This window comes from Neomonachus schauinslandi, chromosome 10 (assembly GCF_002201575.2).
Source record: "Neomonachus schauinslandi chromosome 10, ASM220157v2, whole genome shotgun sequence".
Classification (NCBI taxonomy): Eukaryota; Metazoa; Chordata; class Mammalia; order Carnivora; family Phocidae; genus Neomonachus; species Neomonachus schauinslandi.
The window spans coordinates 109,011,792-109,027,377 of record NC_058412.1 but is presented as its reverse complement, the minus strand read 5'-3'; the positions used below and the strand labels follow the sequence as shown (position 1 = coordinate 109,027,377).

The following is a 15,586-nucleotide window of genomic DNA, read 5'->3' as shown; positions in this document are numbered from 1 at the left end:
GCAGGGAGAGCTGTGTGTGTGCTCACGCGCAGGGAGAGTTGTGTGTGTGCGCTCACACGCAGGGAGAGTGTGTGTGTGTGTGCGCGCGTGCAGGGAGAGGTGTGTGTGCGCGCAGGGAGAGCTGTGTGTGCGCGCAGGGAGAGCTGTTTGTGTGCAGGGAGAGCTGTGTGTGTGTCTGCACAGGGAGAGGTGTGTGTGTGCGCGCAGGGAGAGTTATGTGTGTGCGTGCAGGGAGAGCTGTGTGTGTGCGCACGCGCAGGGAGAGGTGTGTGTGCGCGCGCAGGGAGAGCGTGTGTTTGTGCGCGCGCAGGGAGAGGTGTGTGTGTGCGTGCAGGGAGAGTGTGTGTGCACGCGCAGGGAGAGGTGTGTGTGCACGCGCAGGGAGAGGTGTGTGTGCACGCGCGCAGGGAGAGCGTGTGTTTGTGTGTGCGCAGGGAGAGTGTTGTGTGCGCGTGCAGGGAGAGGTGTGTGTGCACAGGGAGAGCTGTGTGTGTGTGTGTGCGCGCAGGGAGAGCTGTGTGTGTGTGTGCGCGCGCAGGGAGAGTGTGTGTGTGTGTGTGTGTGTGCAGGGAGAGCGGTCCCACTGCATTTTATTTATGTATTCAGCAAACATGTGCAGGTACCACGGACTTCTTGAAACCATCTATTTTGAATACCTGGGGCTTAACCAAGTACATAAACTAGCCAGACTCAAACTGGCTACCCTCCTCCTAGGGCATTTCCTCTGTGCCCAGTGATAACACCTGTTCCCCCCTCCTTTCCCCTGGCAGGGCCAGATCGTGGCGCCCCGAGGCTGCCGAGACTTTGGCTGGGATCCCTGCTTTCAGCCTGATGGATATGAGCAGACGTAAGGAGCCCCGTTTTCTTCCGGGGCGGTGGGGTTGGGACAGCCGCGGTCCGGGTTGGCTCGGCGCCCCGCCCGAGCGCAGGCGTGCAGATTCGCGGGCCCGGCCGTAGGCTGCTGCTGCAGCTGAAGGCGGTTCTGCTGGGGTGGACGCGAGGAATCCGCGTGGGCTGCTCTCCAGCGGCGGGAGGCAGTCAGGCAGAGCTGGGAGTTCTGGGCCCTTGGGCTCCAGCTCCCCACAGAGCAGCTGTGTGACTCGAGTGCCTTCCCCTCTGCCCTTGGCTTGTCACATCTAAACCTGACCGTTTTGTGGGATGATCTGGCTTCCCTGTGTAGTTTGGAAAAATGTTAATACTTCCAGCACCGCACGAAACCACCCCAGTGCCAAGTGTCCTCATTACTTCCCCCTGACCCCTCGGCCCCCTTGTTTGCACTGGACATGTTGGCCATTATTGGAATCAAGTGTTCCAGGCTTGAGGGGCCCCTAGGGATCGTGGCCTGAGGCCTCACAGTAGCCAGACAGGGCTGAGGACGACGTGCAGCAGCACCATCCAGGAACGCAAGACAGAGAAAGGCTCTGTTTCTCCACTGTTCGATCCAGTACGTGGCTATCCAGTAGGACTTAGGAACTGAACGTAGTTTTATTCAACTGCGGTTGATTTCAACGTACATGGCCACTCGTGGCTAGCGGCCACGTACTGGACAGCACAGGCCGGCGGCACCCAGGCGGGCTGTGGTCCTCACCTCACTGGAGGCCTGACACGGAGGAGGGGCCACCGGCCGGCTGTCCCGCACCACTCCCGCAGTACACAAGAGGAGACTGTCGTGTTACTCGTCAGGTCCCACTGCTTCCTGTCAACAGATGACAAAGCTGATCAAACATGCAGCTCGTCCCCCTGTCTCTGGCTTCCCGTAACAACTTTTGGACACAATTGGGCAAGTCTAACATCCTTCCACATTCGTCAGTACGGGTTTCCACCTACAGGGGAATTTAAAACTCTCTTTTTTTTTAAAGATTTCATTTATTTATTTGACAGAGACACAGCGAGAGAGGGAACACAAGCAGGGGGAGTGGGAGAGGGAGAAGCAGGCTTCCTGCCGAGCAGGGAGCCCGATGCGGGGCTCGATCCCAGGACCCTGGGATCATGACCTGAGCCCAAGGCAGATGCTTAACGACTGAGCCACCCAGGCGCCCCTCTCTCTGTTTTTTTTTTTAAATTAACTCTGGCTGCCAGGAGCTGGTGGCCCCACCACCCTTTCCTGGCGACTCCTTGAGCTTTGGGCTCCAGGACGGGTGAGGGAAGCGCACCCCCTGAATCCGGGCACCTCTGAACTGCTCTTGTCACCCCTCAGGTATGCAGAGATGCCCAAGGCGGAGAAGAACACCATTTCCCATCGCTTCCGGGCCTTGCTTGAGCTGCAGAAGTACTTCGGCGGCCTCGCTCCCCCGGTAGTTGGTGGTGATTGCCCCGGCCGGGGAGCTGGGGAAGGCTAGCCTGCCACCTCCGCCATCAGACAGGCAGCCCTCCAAGTACTGCCGTCCAGATCACCGCTTCCTGGGGCGGGGGGGTTGAGACAGCCTCACCATCCCTGGAGGAGCAGCTGGCTCAGCTGGGAGAAACTTGGGGCCCTCGGGGATTCAGTGGGCCCTCCTGCAGCCTCCTGGCCTGGGATCCTGAAAGGACCTGGGATGTGAAGCTGGCCGCAGCAGGCCCGAGGGTTTGGGAAGAACCCCACAAATCGCCCTCGACGTTTTTAAAGTGGTAGAAATAAAAATACTGGAAGGCACTTTCCTCCAGAATAAACTGGATATATCAGCTTTGAAACCTGCCCCAGGCAGTTGTGTGTTTCCTGAATCTCTTTGCGCGGGAGCAGGAAACCTTGGGGGGGGGGGGGGGGCGGGGGACGATGATGGGACGAGGGTAGCAGCCGAGGGTGTCCGCATGACCTTGCTCACTGGAGTATCGCATCTTTCTTTTCGTTCTTCAAGTTTCAGCTCGTGAGCTGACTGTTTCCATGCCAGACACATGCTGCCCGCCCCCCACGGAGGGAGGCCACCACCCAGCTGCCTCCGTGGTGTTTGCTGGGTTGGGGGGTGGGCTCTATTTCAGTATGACAGAGCAGCCTGTGGGGCTCTGCTGGGTTGTTAACCCCCGGAAGGGCTGTCTGGCTGGGGCTCAGACGTGGGGTGCTGGGGGCTCGTCTGCTCCCTGCCTGGTGATTCTGGATACAGCCCTCCCTGGAGGGAACACCCAGGCCACTGGGGAGGGGGCCCCAAAGGATCACATGCCGCACGCATGGGGTTGGGTACATGGAGCTTAGGGCCGGGCAGCCCTCTGTGCTTGCTATCAACTCTTAGAGTGATGTCCCAGGCCCACAGGACACTGTTCCCCTTTGCTACCCATCCCTACCCACACCATGAACATGCTTGTCCCCACGCCCCCCTACCGGGGAGCATCACCCTGGTCCTCCCCTCCCCCCACCCATGCACCAGGTTACCCACCCCCCCACGTGGGCAGCCGGCCAGCCTTGGGAGGCTCAGTGTTGCCAGGTCCACGTGGACGATGCCAGCCCCCTTGGGGCTGCATTTGTCAGGTGACCTAGGGCATCGAGCATTCCTGCTGCCCCCTCACAGGTTTGCCTCTTCTATTGGAGTTGGAGCCCTGGTCTTTTTTTGTTGTTGGTTTGCAGGAATTCTTAGCATATCTAGATGTGAGTCCTTTTCAGTTTAGAGGTAGCAGATGTCTTCTCTCATCTGCGCCCTTGGTCTCTGGTGTGTTGGGGAAGCCAAAGTCCTATAAGGTAGGTCATGGGGCCTCTGGCCAACCACCAAGTGACCAAGCCAGGAACACAGCCCCTTCTCCCTTCCATCGAACCAATCCCCACATCCTGGCCTCCGAGTCTTCCACTTCTGTTCAGCCCCACTATGCGTGCCTTGGTGCGGGGTGCAGCCCCTGCCCCACCCCCACGTGTAGATTTGGTACCCACCCCACACAGGGTGTTTGTCACCACAGTGGCTCTGAGCTCCGTGAGCCCAGGCCCAGGGCTGCCAGGCCCGCTCGTCTTTCCTCCACCAGCCGTGGCTCGGCACTGGCCCCAAGCCCTCTCCTCCGGGCCCTTGCACATGCTCTTCCCAGAACAACACCTCCCCTGCAAGCTTTCCTGGCAACCCCGCAGCGCCAGGGCCTCCTGGATCTTCCCCAGCCCCCTGTTGGGCCAACATCCACGGTGTGGGGCTGGAGGTGACAGCCTGTGGCACTCAACAAACCCTGGTCCTTTTTATTCTGCCTCCCCTTTACATCCGACTCGTATTCTCTGGTGGCCCTGAGGCTGGGGCAGGGCAGGACAGCAGAGATGGAAGCGTAGAAACAGGAGTTTTATTCTCTAGTGTGCATACAGCAAGTTCCTTACACAATCAAGGAAATGGTTTCTCTTTCAGACATCTGACTCTTTTATCAAAAGAAAATCCGTCCTGCTTAGTCCTACTCTGGACAGAAGTTGCCCTGAGCAGTGTGACTGACCCAAGCGAAAGGCTAATGGGGACAGGGATGGGCACCTACCGTGGAACACCCACCCCCCTTCCTATGCCTAGATGCCCTAGGCCTGATGGGACAGCTGGGACGGGGTGCAGCACAGAGCCCCACCCCAGAGGACACCCATACTTCCCCCCCCGCATGGCTGCAGAGTCAGCCTGGGCAGAGCCAGAGAGACGAGTGAAGGGGATATGGCCGGGGCCTGCACGTCAGGGCCCCAGTCAGTGCTCAGCATCCATGGCATCCAAATATTTGGCTTCAATGATTCGGGGCAGCAGGTTGTAGCTGGGCAGAGGGAGAGCAGACCTCAAGGTGAGCACTGGGTCGGAGAGCAAGAGGCAGAGGGCACCCCCCACGCCCTGCCGCCCCGCCCGCCCGCCCGTACCGGATGGGGATCATGGCAATCATGATGAGGGGGAAGATCATCTTCATGTAGGGCAGGCTGCTCATGCCGAAGGCACATAAGAGCAGAAGCTGCAGGACCTGCAGGCCCGTGAAGTAGTGGATCTTCCTCTGCGGCACCCTCCGGACGTAGTGGGTGGGTGGGTACGAGGTCTGCGGGCGGCAGGGACCCACTGTGGGCAGGCCTGGAGCCGTGACCCGCCCCACAGCCCTCACTCTCAGGGCCGGACACTCACCTGGTCCTTGAGCAGCAGGGCCACGCGCTCGAAGAGCTGGTTGCCGTCGATGGAGGTGAGCGCGATGTAGAGGAAGAGGCCGTAGAGCACGGGCTTGGGGATCCACTGCAGCGGGAAGGGTAGCAGCAGGAGGGAAAAGCCCACCAGGATGCTGGCGCCCAGCGTGGTCAGCCGCGTCTCCTTCACATTCACGATCCTGCGCGGTCCCAGGGCACCAGCTCACCTCCGGCCCTGGTCCATGGGGCCGGGTCCCCCCTCGGCTCACATGGGGCTCCCCGGGCTCCCTCCCTGCCTGGGTCCCATGTGGCCCAGGCCCCCCCCCACCTCAGGGCCCACATGACTTGCCTCAGGTCTCAAGGGACCCGGCCCGCACTCACGTCTCATAAATGTGCCCGTTCTCCACACGCTCCTCCACCAAAGCCAGGGCCCGCACGTGCAGCGGGGAGTGGGGGTAGGCAGCGTGGATCCAGGGCAGCCCAAACAGAGACAGCCCGCTGTTGATGACGGCGATGAGCAGGAGGTCCCAGTGGTAGGCAGTGCCCTTCACCAGCCTGCAGCAGACGGGGGCACGTGTGGCCGGATCCCCGAGGCCCCTTGCAGGATCGGGCGCACGCTCAGCCCTCCCCTGCCCAGCCCTGCACACCTGTTCTCTGGGGCATTCGCCAAGGCAGCCACCAAGTTCTGCTCGATGAAGAAGAGCAAGGAGAGCAGGAAGCCCAGGCCCATGGCGCTGGCGATGGCCCCCAGGGACAGGGAGTGCATCTCGGCCACCTCAAAGAGGCTCTTGCTGGGGTTGTAGCGGAACTGGCTCACTGCAGCAGGTACAGGCCCCTGCTCCAGCCTGCGGCCCTCGAGGGGTGACCCCACCCCACCGCACCCCCTGCCAGACCCCAACTCACTCTTGATTTCCCGGAAGCCGTAGGAGGAGATGAGGGAGAAGGTGAGCACCGAGATGGGCAAGGCGCAGTCTGACAGGATCTCCCGCATGCAGGGGTGCAGGTAGGGGCTGGGGACACAGGTGGGTGTATCAGTGCGGCCTGGGGGCTTGTGCCTCCTTCCCCTCGCCCGTAGGCCGCCCTCACCTCTTCTTGAACTGGTAGAGGGTGTAGCTCAGCCACAGCGTGCCCAGCATGATGAGGAGGCTGAGCACGGCGGTCTCCCGGCCCGGGTGCTCGGCGTGGTGGCTCATGGAGGTCAGCTGGGGCGGGCGGGTCAGGAGGCTGGTGTTGAGGGCAGTGTGGAGGCTGGTGTTGAGGCCGGTGCCAAGGCCCAGCAAGCTCACCAGGGAAGTGCTGTCTGTATAATAGTTCCCGAAGTCGTGGTCATAGTAGTACTTCTGGAAGACTGTGGATACAGGCCAGCAGGCCTCAGCCATCCGAGCTCGGGGAGGCTGAGGCCCAGCTCCCTCCTGGATGCGGGGGAGAGGGGGCCCCCGAGGGGAGAAAGGGCTTCTGGGGGGGACAGGGAAAGGAGAGGGCCCCCACTGACCTGCTCGTCCACCCACCGCCCCGATCTCTGACAGTGCCTCACACGGGGCCCCGTGCCTCTGATCCTGCCTGGGTCAGCCCTGTCCCCCTCCAGCACACGGCACTGCTGCTCTCTGCCGGTCACAGCTCCCGAGAGCACCCTGGACCGTGGGAGGAGCCTTAGCTTGCATGCTGCTTGGCGGCCCCGGCCACAGCCCATAGTCCCCCAGCTCAGCTCAGTTGCCCCTGCAGCAGGCGGCCACCGGCTAGACACTCACTTTTGACCATGCCCTTGACAGCGTCCAGCATGAAGGTGATGGAAATGAAGAGGGCAATGATCTCTTCTGTCGACCTGCCGGGGGGGCGGGAGGGGTGTCATGCCTCATCAAATGGGGGTGAACCGTCAGGGGGCTGGGCAGCGGGGGTGGGGGGAGGCTTCCCTGAGCCTCTGCACAGCCCCCAACCTCCTCCTGCCATGAAGCCCCGGGTCCCACGCTTCTCTCTTGGGGCAGTGATACGGTGGGGGCACCGCAGCCACTTTGGGGTTACAGGGCCTTGGAGGCCGGCATGGAGGCTGACCCAGATCCCCGGCCTTGGTCTCCCTCCTGCTTGAGGGTCCCAGCAGCTTGGGGAAGGCCCTGTCACCTCTTGAAGAGACGCATGACCAGACTGAGGTTGAAGAGGGCATAAAGCGCGAGAAAGAAACTGTTCCACAGGCCCGTCCACGCGTAGAAGGTGTTGAAGTCCAGATCGTAGTCACCACAGATGCCACAGATTACTGCAGGCAGCAGGACGAGTGGGCTGGTCAGGGCTGGGCTGGGCTAGGGCCGGGGACCACGGGAGCCACCCCCCGCCGCCAGTGCCACGGCACCTTGGATGTAGAGGGCCAGGGGTGCGGTGGTCAGCAGCACCACGAGCGGCTGCCCCGAGAAGAGAGCGTACAGGAGGCCTCCGATGCTCTGCCCCGCCATGGTCTTCTGCACATCTGAGGAGGTGGGGGGGGTCAGGGGGTGCCGCAGCCCTGGGCCTCCCGCCCCGCCCCCACCAGCCTCCCGCCCCCGCCTCACCGATGGCCCCGTTTGTGTTCTCATCGTTGAGGGACCCAAAAGCGATGGTGGGCAGGAGGCAGGTGAAGTAGAGGAACAGGGTGGTGGTGATGTATTTGCCCACAGCCTTGTTTTTCCCAATAATGCCTAGCAATGGGACAGGACAGGAAGTTTGCTGGGGATGCAGGACAGGCCCATGTGTTGTCCTGGGACCGAAGCCACAGGCTGAGCTCCGGCGGGGGTGGGGGACCATAGGGCCACGTACCATCTGTGAAGTCCAGTGGGTACACGGGAAACCTGCGGGCAATGTCCTCCCGGATGCCCTTCCCCACAGGGAGAAAGTCCTTGTGCTTCAGGGGCTGGGGAAGGGGACAGATGTCTGTCAGCTCTGCGGCCCATGGCCCATGTGTCACGGCAGCCGCCCAGGCCGGCTTCCCCGCCGTACCTGTGCGGGTCTGTGTCTGCAGATGGAGTTCATGTTGTAGCCCTTGGCGCCGAGGGCTGGGCACTGGCTCACCATGGTGAGCAGCTGTCTCTGATGCACCAGGGCCTCCTTGAATTCCTCCTCCGTGCGGGTGTTCAGGAGCTTCTGGCGGAAGGTGATGTCCAAGAACATGGTGGCAAATGTGCGCCCCACCTCCGCGGCAGTCTTGGTGCTTTTCTGGGGGCAGAAGAAGTCACACCTGCAGTTCCTGGAGAGTTGGGGGGTCCCCCGCCCTGCCCATCACCGATAGTCCCAGGCACAGGGCAGGTGCCCCCCACTGTGAAGTGGCAGCAAGTTTTGTCCCCCAAAGGTCAAGCATTAGTGGAGTCGGCCAGGATTCCCGCCAGGTCAGCAGATCACCAGAACCACCATCAAGTCTCCGAATCTCCTTAATAAACTCATGAGTTCTTATAAACTGAGGTACTGGTATTGTCCCAAGGAACACAAACCTGCATCATCGTGGATAATGAGATCGCAATGATGGACACAAATCTTCCCCAGCTGTATTCCCAACCGTCTGCCGGTTTATTTGATTTTCTGAGGGGCTCCAGGCCTGTCAAGCCTTCTCCCTCTTGCCTGACCAAAGTCAACTCTGTCCATGAACCCCGGGCCCAGCCTCCCCCACGGCAACCCCTTCGTGCTGCCCAGAGCCGTCGTCCAGAGCCCGTCCCGCCCACGCTTTGCTTTCCTGTTCGCTCTAGAACAGGCTCGCTCTCCAGAGGAGGAGCCAGGTGTTGGGCTGGTTGGCGCCTGTCACCAGGCAGGAGTCCAGCCACTCGGCCCTTGGGATGCTGCCCCTTCCACGGCTCTGGCCGCCTCACCAGCTGTCACTCCCTCTGCCTGACACGCAGCCCACTTCCGCTCTCCCCAGCGCTGTAACCTCCCCAAGAGGGACATTCCCCTCAGAGCCTGCTTTGCCTAAGGGGGCAGAATCGTCAAGAAGCTAGTGGAAGTTTAAGCATGAAGGCCCTTCTCAGGCCTGGGGAGGGGCCTTCGCCATTTTCTATTTATGATTTTGAAATCCGTTTCCTTCGAAGAAGACTCCCCAGACCATATTAGCTTCAGCCCTCACACGGGGAAGATGTGCCCCTGACCAGGGGGTACATGGCCCAGGCAGAATTGGGGATCCCCGGCCAGCAAATCATAGAGCCAGCCACCTGCAAGAAGGATCGGGGTTGGCGTAGACCGATGAAAAGCCCCCACATTGGAAATATACTAATTTTAACAAGTATCTCTTTCCAGCCAAGAAGGAAATACCACTTTTTGGGCAACCTCGGGGGAAATTAGGGTTTGATGAGGACCTGGCAAGGATGCTTCAGGGAGACGCGGGGGGCAGATCTGAAGGACAGCGTGAGCACGAGGCCCTCGGGCCCGGACTGTGGGATCCCCCAGCACATGGAGCAGATGCTCCCAGGGAGAGGGCCAAGTAACCTGGGATCTTCCTTCTCAGGAAACAGAGCCACCCCCAGACCCCTACTCACCATCTTGGGCGGGGCCAGCACCAGGATGACGAACCGCACCTCACACGAATTCTCCCCCCAGTTCTGCGGGCGAACCAGACGGCTGATGCACACATGTCGTTTCAGCAGGGCCTTGGAGGTGCAGCTGCCAGGGGCGGGGAGGGCACACGGCGCACGGTTGCCACCCTGGGAGCTGGGCTCCCCCTCCCCCGGAACCCCTGACTTTGACCCCCCAGTGACCTCTGATGGGAGCGCTCACACCTTCCACCCCCAAACTGGGTGGGCCAGCTGTCACTGGGGAGGCCAACGTGGTGGCCTGGCAACTCACATGATGCAGATCCAGGACTGCTGGTATTGCACCCCCGTGACTGTGGCAGTGACCCCTTGGATGGTATCTGACAGCAGGTGGGCTGAGGGCAGAGCGAAGGAGGTCAGAGGGCCCGCCAGCCCACCTCCCTGAGCTCCCGTGCTCCACTGGGGAGCCGGGCCCCACCTTTCCCCTCCGTGGGGGCCCCGGCATCGGTGAAGAGCATGGCCATGAACAAGTCCAAGTTGCAGTCAGGCTCAGTGTTGTGGGGGTCATGGGCTAAGCGGCACAGCATGGCACGCAGCACGTCATCCAGCGAGGTAGCCGTCTCGTTCAGGATGATGCTGGCCCGGGCCAGGAAGCCATCTAGGTCCCGGTGTGCCCGGATCTCTTCCTCAAAGTTCTTTAGCTTCAGGTACTGTGGGGACCGCACACACAGAAGCACACAGGCCCGTGAGGGAGATCCGCGGTCACGGCCTGGGACCCTCCTCCGTGGTGCCCCCCGGCTGCCCCGGCCCCTGCCCACCAGGACCAGCACCCCTTCCGAGAGGGACGGCCCAGCCTGGCTGGCCCCCACGGCCGGGTCGAGGGCTAGCGGGAGGTGTCTGTGCGGTGTGAGAGGGAGCGGTGTGAGCTACCCCAGGGAAGCAGCCACCTCCACCCCCAGTGGGTGGTCCAGGAGCAAAGATGTCCTGTCCCGCCGACGGGCCACTCACCTTGCGGGAGGTGTGTAGGAGCCCACAGCCGCCAGGCGATTCACTCTCGGCTAGGGAAAAGTGGGAGGGCTCAGGGGGCCGCCCCACCTCGTCGGGACTCTCTTGGTGGCGTGGGGCCGTGTCTGCCCAGCCCCCCGTCCCCCCCCCCCCCCCCCCCCCCCAGCCTGTCCCTGCTACAACCCCCATACCAGCCTGGGTGGGCTGCACCTCGAGGTTGACGTTGACAAAAAAACGGATGCTCTCGCCAGACACAATGGAGGAGTTGACCGTGTCGAAGGCCTCATCCCCCAGGCTCTCCTCACGGGTTTCAGAGGCATCATCCATTTCACACTTGAGGTAGCCTAGAGACCCAACCACCACCGAGAGAGACCCCCCCCCCCCCAAAGAGGACCCGGTCGTCAGTGCTACACACCAGAGGGAGGGGCTCCAAGCCCAAGGAGCAGGGGCGCCCCTGGGCTGTCCCCCTTGGTGCACTCTCAGTGAGTGGTGAGGGAGGCCTCTTGTAGGCCAGGAAGGAAGCCTCAGGCCCAGGTGGGCCGAATGTCTAATCCCAGCCCAGCCCCAATCAGAGTATGGCAGCCAGCTGGCAGCCCCCACCCAACAGCTTTCTCCAACATTCTTCAGCTGCAGGAACCAGGGCCCTGCACTGTTCCGACCCATGTGTATCCTCTCAGCTACAGAAAAATATGGTCATTCCACAACTCTGGGCCCGGTAGGTGGTGCAATGATGAGTTAAGACTGGCCTCTGCCCTCCCCGAGCCCCCAAATTACAGGACCCAGACCTGCCGGGCTCCCTAGCTGGGACCCAAGGGAAGCCAGAACTACTGTGGTGTCCAGGCCCCTCCCCACCTTACTGGCACAGGGTTTTAGAGTGCTTCCTTTCTGGGAGGGCATGTGGGGTGAAGCATCAAGGCTGACAGACTCGGTCCAGACAGCAGACAAGGCCCAGGAAGTAAGGGAGCCAGAGATACAGTCAGGGACTGAGAGGGGGGACCCAATGGCAGGCAGGAGGAGTGTCGTGGCACCTTGGGACTCCCTCTCAGAGCGGAGCCTTTCTCTGGGTGGGCCTTAGTTCCTCCATCGGCTCCCAGCCCCAGCGCCCCTCCTCTAGAGGAAGCCTTCCTGGTGACATGCAAATGTTCCACCCTTGCTTGGGCTCCTCGCGAGCTCTGGGATGGCAGTTTGGGCCAGGCCTGCTACCCTCGTCCTGACCCCCGGTTCCGCCAGGCCCGGTCCCACTCCCGACCTCTGATGGGCCATCCTCAGGCCAGCAGGCCAACACCCCAGGCAAGCCAGCGCTGTGCTCCAAGCAGAGGGCCTCCCTCCCCAGAGGGCCTTCTTCCAGGCTCCACAGAAGCTTCCTCTTGCGGCTGGTCCTCCTAGGGCCCTGCCGGCACCCCTTCCTGACTGTCCTGTGGGTCCCTATGGTTCACCACCTGGGAGTGCTCCCAGGAAAGGGGCTCCTGGAGCCCAGACCAAGGATGCCTGACAAACACCTGTGCAGGGCCGGGGACAGGTCAGCAGCACGCCTAAACCTGCCAGCCAGTGACTCACCCTGACTCACTTCCACTCTAGCCCGCCACTTTCCTCTGCACACCCCAGGCCCCATTCCCCCAGTGTGCTGTGCTCAGCCTGGGCCCTTTCAGGCAGGAGGTGCTGGGTCTGCACTGCACTCAGAGCCCCGAGTCAAAAGATGTCCTTCCCATTTTTGTCATGGAGCTCATGTCCACGAAAAACCCCTTCCTCCCCAGTCCCCACCTGCCCTAGCCTCCCTTCCGTCACCCCCACCAGCACCCATTATTCTTGGGCACTGCCCTTCACACTGCCCCCTTCTCCCCTACTCTGGGCTCTACCTAGGACCTGCCCAGCTGATGCGACCAGGTCCCCGCAATGCTCCTAGGAGGCCATGTCCCCACGTCCATCCTGTAAGCCCAACCACACACCTAACCCACCTGCCAACAGCCTGGCCCCCGCAGTCACCAGGCCCTGGGGGCCCTGGGTCAGAGCCTATCACCACTCTGTCCAAGCACCATCCCACTGAACACCCCTCAGATGGTCAGGCCAGGCCCCAGGTCTGGGCACAGGAGATCCCCGAGACACAGAGAGGGGGAGAGCTGGTCTGGAGCAAGCAGGAGAGCTGAAGCGGGGAAAGGTCCGGTTACATGGCTTTAGAGGGACAATGGCAGCCCCCTCCCTCGCTGGGCTGGGCAGGGACTGAGGGATGTGGGCATATACGACATGGCCTAAAGGCTGGCCCAGTAACCAGAGCATTCTAACGCAAACCAAGGCAGGTCACCAGATGGTCCACAGAACCCAGGAGAGGGAACTGCCTGCCCTCACAGGACCACGGGAGCGACCTGTCCGTGTCCGCCCCTGACCATACCACCACCTCCTGGACGGGAAGCTCTAAAGGCATCCCAGCACCAGCAGAGGCCCCCAGATGGGCGGTCAATGCCATGGGTACTCAGCTGGAGGGACCAGGACCAGGTCCCCTAGAGACTTTTGACCAAGGAGCTCTCTCCACACACACCCCCAGAGGTACTCACCTGCATCCTCAAGGTACCCGTTCTGTGACATGTTAGAGGAGTACTCTGTAAGGAAAGCCCAAGAATTGTTACCAGCTCCACCAACCAGCCCGGGACAGTCTCCTGTGCCCAGCTGCTCCCCACCCGACACCCACCATGCTGACGACTTCTTACCCTTCCCAGGTACCCAATACAGGCCAACCTGGGGGGAATAGGAGCAGGGGCGCACTAGGCAGGGGCCCCCTACGGAGCCAGAGGAAGCCAAGCCTGTCACTCTTCAGCCAATCTGCTAGGGTCTGCCCAAGTGGGAAAGGGCCAAGCGGGGTGGGGAGGAGACGTTCCCAGCACCGTTTCCTCCAGGAGTTATTAACAGTACCCGTGCAGTACCGTGGACTGTGTTATTCAGCACCGGCCGCCAGGGCTGGAGGGAGGGGGCCCGTCCCTCCACCCTCCATGTAGTGGCCAGCCTCCCTGGCCTCCCTCTCTCGCTGTTTCGTTGCCAAGCCCAGCACCTGGGCTGGGGGCCTCCTGCCCGCACATAGCGCCTCTCACTCTCACATCGGTCCCTGGGGCCATCAACACCCATCACATGTGCAGTCGCCCCCAACCGCACGCGCCCGGGGTCACAGGGGGCCGACTTGGCAACCGCCTCCTCCCCTCGGTGCCACCCGCGTCCCGGGCCTCCTGGGAGGCGGAGCCGTTGGTCCTCCCGGGAGAAGGCGAGGGGGGCAGGGAGGGGTTGGGGAGCGGGGAGCGCCGGGCGCGCTCACCGGGCCGGGCCCCGGATCGTCCCGACTGTTTGTGCCGCTCCGTGCGAGGAAGGAAGCGACAGGAGGGGCCGCGTGCACGAGAGGAAAGCGCCTCCAGACTCGGAGACCCTGGGGGTCGGGGGGCAGGATGCGGACGGACGCGCGGGACGGGAGCCCGGGCTGCATCCAGAGGGGAGGGGCGGGGGCGGTAAAGCTAGCATCCGAGGCTGCAGGGATGGACAGAGGACGAGGGTGACGAGGGTCCGGAAGGGTGGGGGTGGTGCACACCTTACTCTCATCCCGGGCGCCCCACGTGCAGGTAAATAAATGGCCGTACAAACCCGAGGCTGGCCCTCAGGCGTCAGGGCCGCGAGGTAAAGGCTGCTGCGGCCTCGCAGGGGGCAGTCGGAGGCCCCCGGATCCCTAAGAGTGGGCAGGCTTCTCCGCAGCGCGGGGACGAGAAGGTGTCCCGGCAGAACGTAGCGTGAGGCGGCAGCGTACCCGTGCTAAGGACCCCACAGCTCCGTCCCAACCACTTCCACGCCCCACTCCTCCACTGGCTACCGCATTTCAAGTCGGCGAGAGGGCATTAAATCGAGCACGCAGTGTCCACGAGGCTCCCTGGGCCTCCCGCCACCACCCTCGTACTCCCCCGGCCTTCCCTCCCTCTCCGCCGAACTCACACCTGACCCCAGGCCTGGGAAGCTTCCACGACCCCCTCGCCCACCGTGGCCTGGGGCGTCTGCAGGCCGACGGCAGCCGCGTTCTCCCCGGTGCTCCGACGGCTCTGCGACCCCGCCTAGCACCCCTTCGCTGCGGAGAACGGACGGCCCTCCCGCCGCATCCCCGCCGCGCCTGCCGACTTAGGCACCCACCGCATGGCTGGAGATGGAACATGCGCCCGGTGGCCGCAGCCATGGCCCCGGCGATCGGCCGCCAGACGGCTGCACAGACGCGCGCACACCCGGGCTCCTCACCCCCCGATCTCCGGGACCCCGAGCTTGGCGATTGGGGCGGGCCAGCGGCCGGAGCCGGCGACACACCCCCGCGCCGCGCCTGGGTCCTAATGCCGCTCGACGCCCCGCCCTGGTGCCGCCCTGGGCGGGGTCCCGTCCGCCCGCCCGGCGCCCTCACCCGCGCTCCTGTCGGTCCCGAGCAGGCTGCTCCCGGGAGCCCGGGGCGACTCCGCCAGAACGTGTAGGTCGGGCTCCTACGAGCCCGCGTGCCCGCCCAGGCGTCGCCGGATTAGGGGCTGGGCGGGGCTGGGAAGTTTCTGGGAAGAAGCTCGACGGGCCCAAGGACCCACGAAGTTGTGCCTCTGCGGCGGGTAGCCGGAGGACTCGCCGGGCGTCAGCTTTATGCGCGCTGCAGGCCCCCCTGCCCTCGGCTCGGCAGGGGGCCTCGGCAAAGCCCAGCCTGCCAGCTGCCCCGCCCCCTCCATTCATCCCAGTCGCTCGAGTGGTAAACTCTTCTCCTCCTCCTCCAGGAAGCACGCCCCGACTAACTAGATGGGCCGGCGCGCGTTCCCTGGGCTACGCCCTAGTGCGCGGAGCCAGCGGCGCTCCCGGCTCGGCGGCGTCGGGTTTGCTCGCTGTGCGCCTCGAGGTTTCTCTTCTGGCCTCCGTGCGCCCCCGGCCTTCTCTTGGGTCAAGGTCTTGGCTCGCGGCTTCTTTCCTTCCCAAGGTAGCCCTGCCGCCCGGTTTTCCTTCCCGAACAGGGGGGAGCCCGACCCGGGGACGTGCATTCGCCAGCGCCTGGTCTTCTGCGAATCGAGAGAGAGAGAGAGAGAGAGAGAGAGAGAGAGAGAGAGAGAGAGAG

At 62.9% G+C, this 15,586-nt stretch overlaps 2 protein-coding genes across 6 annotated transcripts in view; one reads left to right on the top strand and one right to left on the bottom strand.

Annotated features, from left to right (window-relative positions):
* The window catches only part of ITPA (inosine triphosphatase), a 10,770-nt gene extending 8,044 nt beyond the window's left edge, over window positions 1-2,726 (top strand). The window contains exons 7-8 of one of the 2 annotated variants that reach the window (XM_021688964.2): window positions 771-847; window positions 2,198-2,726. In XM_021688964.2, the coding sequence (XP_021544639.1) occupies window positions 771-847; window positions 2,198-2,339 (219 nt within the window). In that variant the 3' untranslated portion in view covers window positions 2,340-2,726. The remainder of the gene's footprint in view (window positions 1-770; window positions 848-2,197) is intronic. The other variant, XM_044918602.1, reaches the window with a different exon arrangement.
* Window positions 2,727-4,206: 1,480 nt separating this feature from the next.
* On the bottom strand, window positions 4,207-14,799 carry SLC4A11 (solute carrier family 4 member 11). Of its 4 annotated transcripts, XM_021688903.2 has the most exons (20): window positions 14,644-14,799; window positions 13,041-13,085; window positions 10,683-10,835; window positions 10,495-10,544; window positions 9,965-10,196; window positions 9,800-9,881; window positions 9,493-9,616; window positions 7,973-8,188; window positions 7,793-7,886; window positions 7,549-7,674; window positions 7,353-7,466; window positions 7,127-7,259; window positions 6,760-6,833; window positions 6,098-6,359; window positions 5,915-6,021; window positions 5,659-5,827; window positions 5,393-5,566; window positions 5,016-5,211; window positions 4,763-4,932; window positions 4,207-4,662 (listed from the first exon to the last, which is right to left on the bottom strand). In XM_021688903.2, exons 1-20 carry the CDS (start codon window positions 14,684-14,686, stop codon window positions 4,599-4,601), a joined length of 2,628 nt encoding a protein of 875 aa, XP_021544578.1. In that variant the 5' UTR covers window positions 14,687-14,799; the 3' UTR covers window positions 4,207-4,598. The 4 variants fall into 4 exon arrangements, 3 of the variants coding, with proteins under 3 accessions (XP_021544578.1, XP_044774421.1, XP_044774420.1); XM_044918486.1 differs by lacking the exon at window positions 7,353-7,466; XM_044918485.1 differs by lacking the exons at window positions 13,041-13,085; window positions 14,644-14,799 and having other exon boundaries at window positions 10,495-10,882.
* Window positions 14,800-15,586: the final 787 nt, after the last annotated feature.

Coding starts and splice junctions, on each gene's coding strand:
- SLC4A11 (XM_044918485.1), bottom strand. CDS start 10,818: ATGGATGATGCCTCTGAAACCCGTGAGGAGAGCCTGGGGGATGAGGCC. Junction 6,360..6,759: donor TGTCAAGGGCATGGTCAAAA/GTGAGTGTCTAG, acceptor CTGTATCCACAG/TCTTCCAGAAGTACTACTAT. Junction 6,022..6,097: donor CTCTACCAGTTCAAGAAGAG/GTGAGGGCGGCC, acceptor CTGTGTCCCCAG/CCCCTACCTGCACCCCTGCA.